Consider the following 1,949-nt stretch of genomic DNA (forward strand, 5'->3'; position numbering starts at 1 on the left):
CTATTTGTGTTAAACAAATGTACATAGATAATAGTTGGCAAAACACAATGCCTATTATGGTTGCTTTTAAGCAGATATGCTAAAATTAGCTTTTCTCGTAAATTATACATAAAAAAAGACTCATTTGTGATGGCTTTTTTCCCTCCTTGTTCGTGAGTGATTACATGTACAGTGGTGGTTTTTAAGCAGATGCTAAATTAGCTTTCCTCCTAAACATGAAGTTGCATGTTAGAGCGGTTATTATTGTTAGTAACATTAAATGTGGTACTACTCTTCGTCGTACACCCATCGGCAACAGAATATCCGAGCTCCTTATATTAAGCTTGATGGTAGTCTTCATGTATACATGAAATAGGTATCTGTACCGATGAGTGAAGCATACGAAGTAGTCTGGTGATGATAAGCTTATGCTTGAAAGCACACACTAAAGGAAAGAGATGTGATGTAGGGCTGCATTATATGACGAAGGTTCTGCCGTTCTCTGAGTCGAGGCAGTAGGCGGTCTTATTGTGAGGTGCTTATTTTAACTAACATCGACAGAGATGACCTTGGGGGCAGGCGGTGGAACCTTTGGTACCGTGACGGTGAGAACCCCATCCTGGCAGGCTGCTTCGATGTGTTCCACATCTGCGTCGCTCGACAGGGTGAACTTCCTCATGAACTTGAGCGCCCTTCGCTCCATGGACAAATACTTCACTTTGGAATCCGCCTCATCTTCCTTCTTGCGCTCCCCGGACAGCAGCAGCACATTCCCATTCTCCACAGTCACCTGGGAATCGCACAAAGCCACAACGTCAATCAGAGTATCCAGGCATGGCGCAGTTAGGGTTTCAAATCACACAGTTCAGGGTTTTAGACGCGTTTCGGGTTATGGAGCCTTACCTTGATGTCGGAGGACTTGAGGCCGGGCATATCTGCGATGAAGACATATGAGGCGGGGTACTCCTTGACATCTACAGCAGTGCTGGCCATGGCATTGCGCTCACGCAGGTAGGCTTTGGCAGGGGAGAGTTCGATGTTGTTGTTGTGGCCATTGTGCCCTTCATCATCCCGGCTCATGAAGTGTTGCTGCAGCAGATTAAGCAAGGGGTCGCCGGTGATGACAAACTCCATGTCTCGCGAGAGAAAGCGGAAGAGAAAGCTCCTGCAGAGATGGCGTGTTCAGGAATCGCTGTGTAGATAATGTTGCAAAGGGAAATGGTGTATGCTGGTGGCGTTCTCGAAGAAGGGGGGTATTTGAAACAGCTGAGTTGCGAAGCTTTTCTTTTTCTCTTGAAGCTTCTCCTCACATTCCCGTACCTTCTAGGATGTTCCTATGCAATGTGAGCAGAGAGGTCTCTTTTATTGATTATATGGATAGCTTGATCAACTCGTAACTTATGCATTACTTAATAGAATTTGGCCTCTAGACTTATCTACACATTCCAAGATTTAATTTCAAAAACCAAAAAATTTATAAAAAATTCCATGCTATTTCGTCATTAAACTAATGTAAATGAAAAAATTCTAGTGAAGCATGTACCTTAAATTGTATAACACGAGTGGGCGAGACCCTTCGGAAGGTCAATTGTTAACTGGTACATATATGACCAATGGTGGGACTTGAACTTGGGTATAGAGAGAGAGAGAGAGAGAGAGAGAGAGAGAGAGAGAGAGAATATTGTAATACATGTATTTTTTATTTTTTATTTTTTAATTATTTTAAATAAAAATCAACATATTTATCATAAAAAAACACACACAAACACATTATCTATATATATATATATATATATATATATATATATATATGAACGTGTGCGCATATGCGAATGTATATGTGTGCGGGCATGCAAAATCTTGTATGTGGACATTTTTGTGTCTATGTGTGTGCACGTGCATGTGCATATTGTGAGATTGTGTGCATGTACAACAAATGTGTGTGTGCATGTGCATCTAATCAATGTGTG

General features: G+C 41.6%; 1 protein-coding gene across 1 annotated transcript; it reads right to left on the bottom strand.

Moving 5' to 3' along the window:
* Positions 1-381: 381 nt before the first annotated feature.
* Positions 382-1,281, bottom strand: LOC147619534 (17.9 kDa class II heat shock protein-like). Its single transcript, XM_086773558.1, has 2 exons — positions 883-1,281; positions 382-769 (listed from the first exon to the last, which is right to left on the bottom strand). Exons 1-2 carry the CDS (start codon positions 1,111-1,113, stop codon positions 524-526), a joined length of 477 nt encoding a protein of 158 aa, XP_086629684.1. The 5' UTR covers positions 1,114-1,281; the 3' UTR covers positions 382-523.
* Between the last annotated feature and the right edge of the window lie 668 nt (positions 1,282-1,949).

This window comes from Cibotium barometz, chromosome 33 (genome assembly GCF_041138505.1).
Source record: "Cibotium barometz isolate CiBa-2024 chromosome 33, ASM4113850v1, whole genome shotgun sequence".
NCBI lineage: Eukaryota > Viridiplantae > Streptophyta > Polypodiopsida > Cyatheales > Cibotiaceae > Cibotium > Cibotium barometz.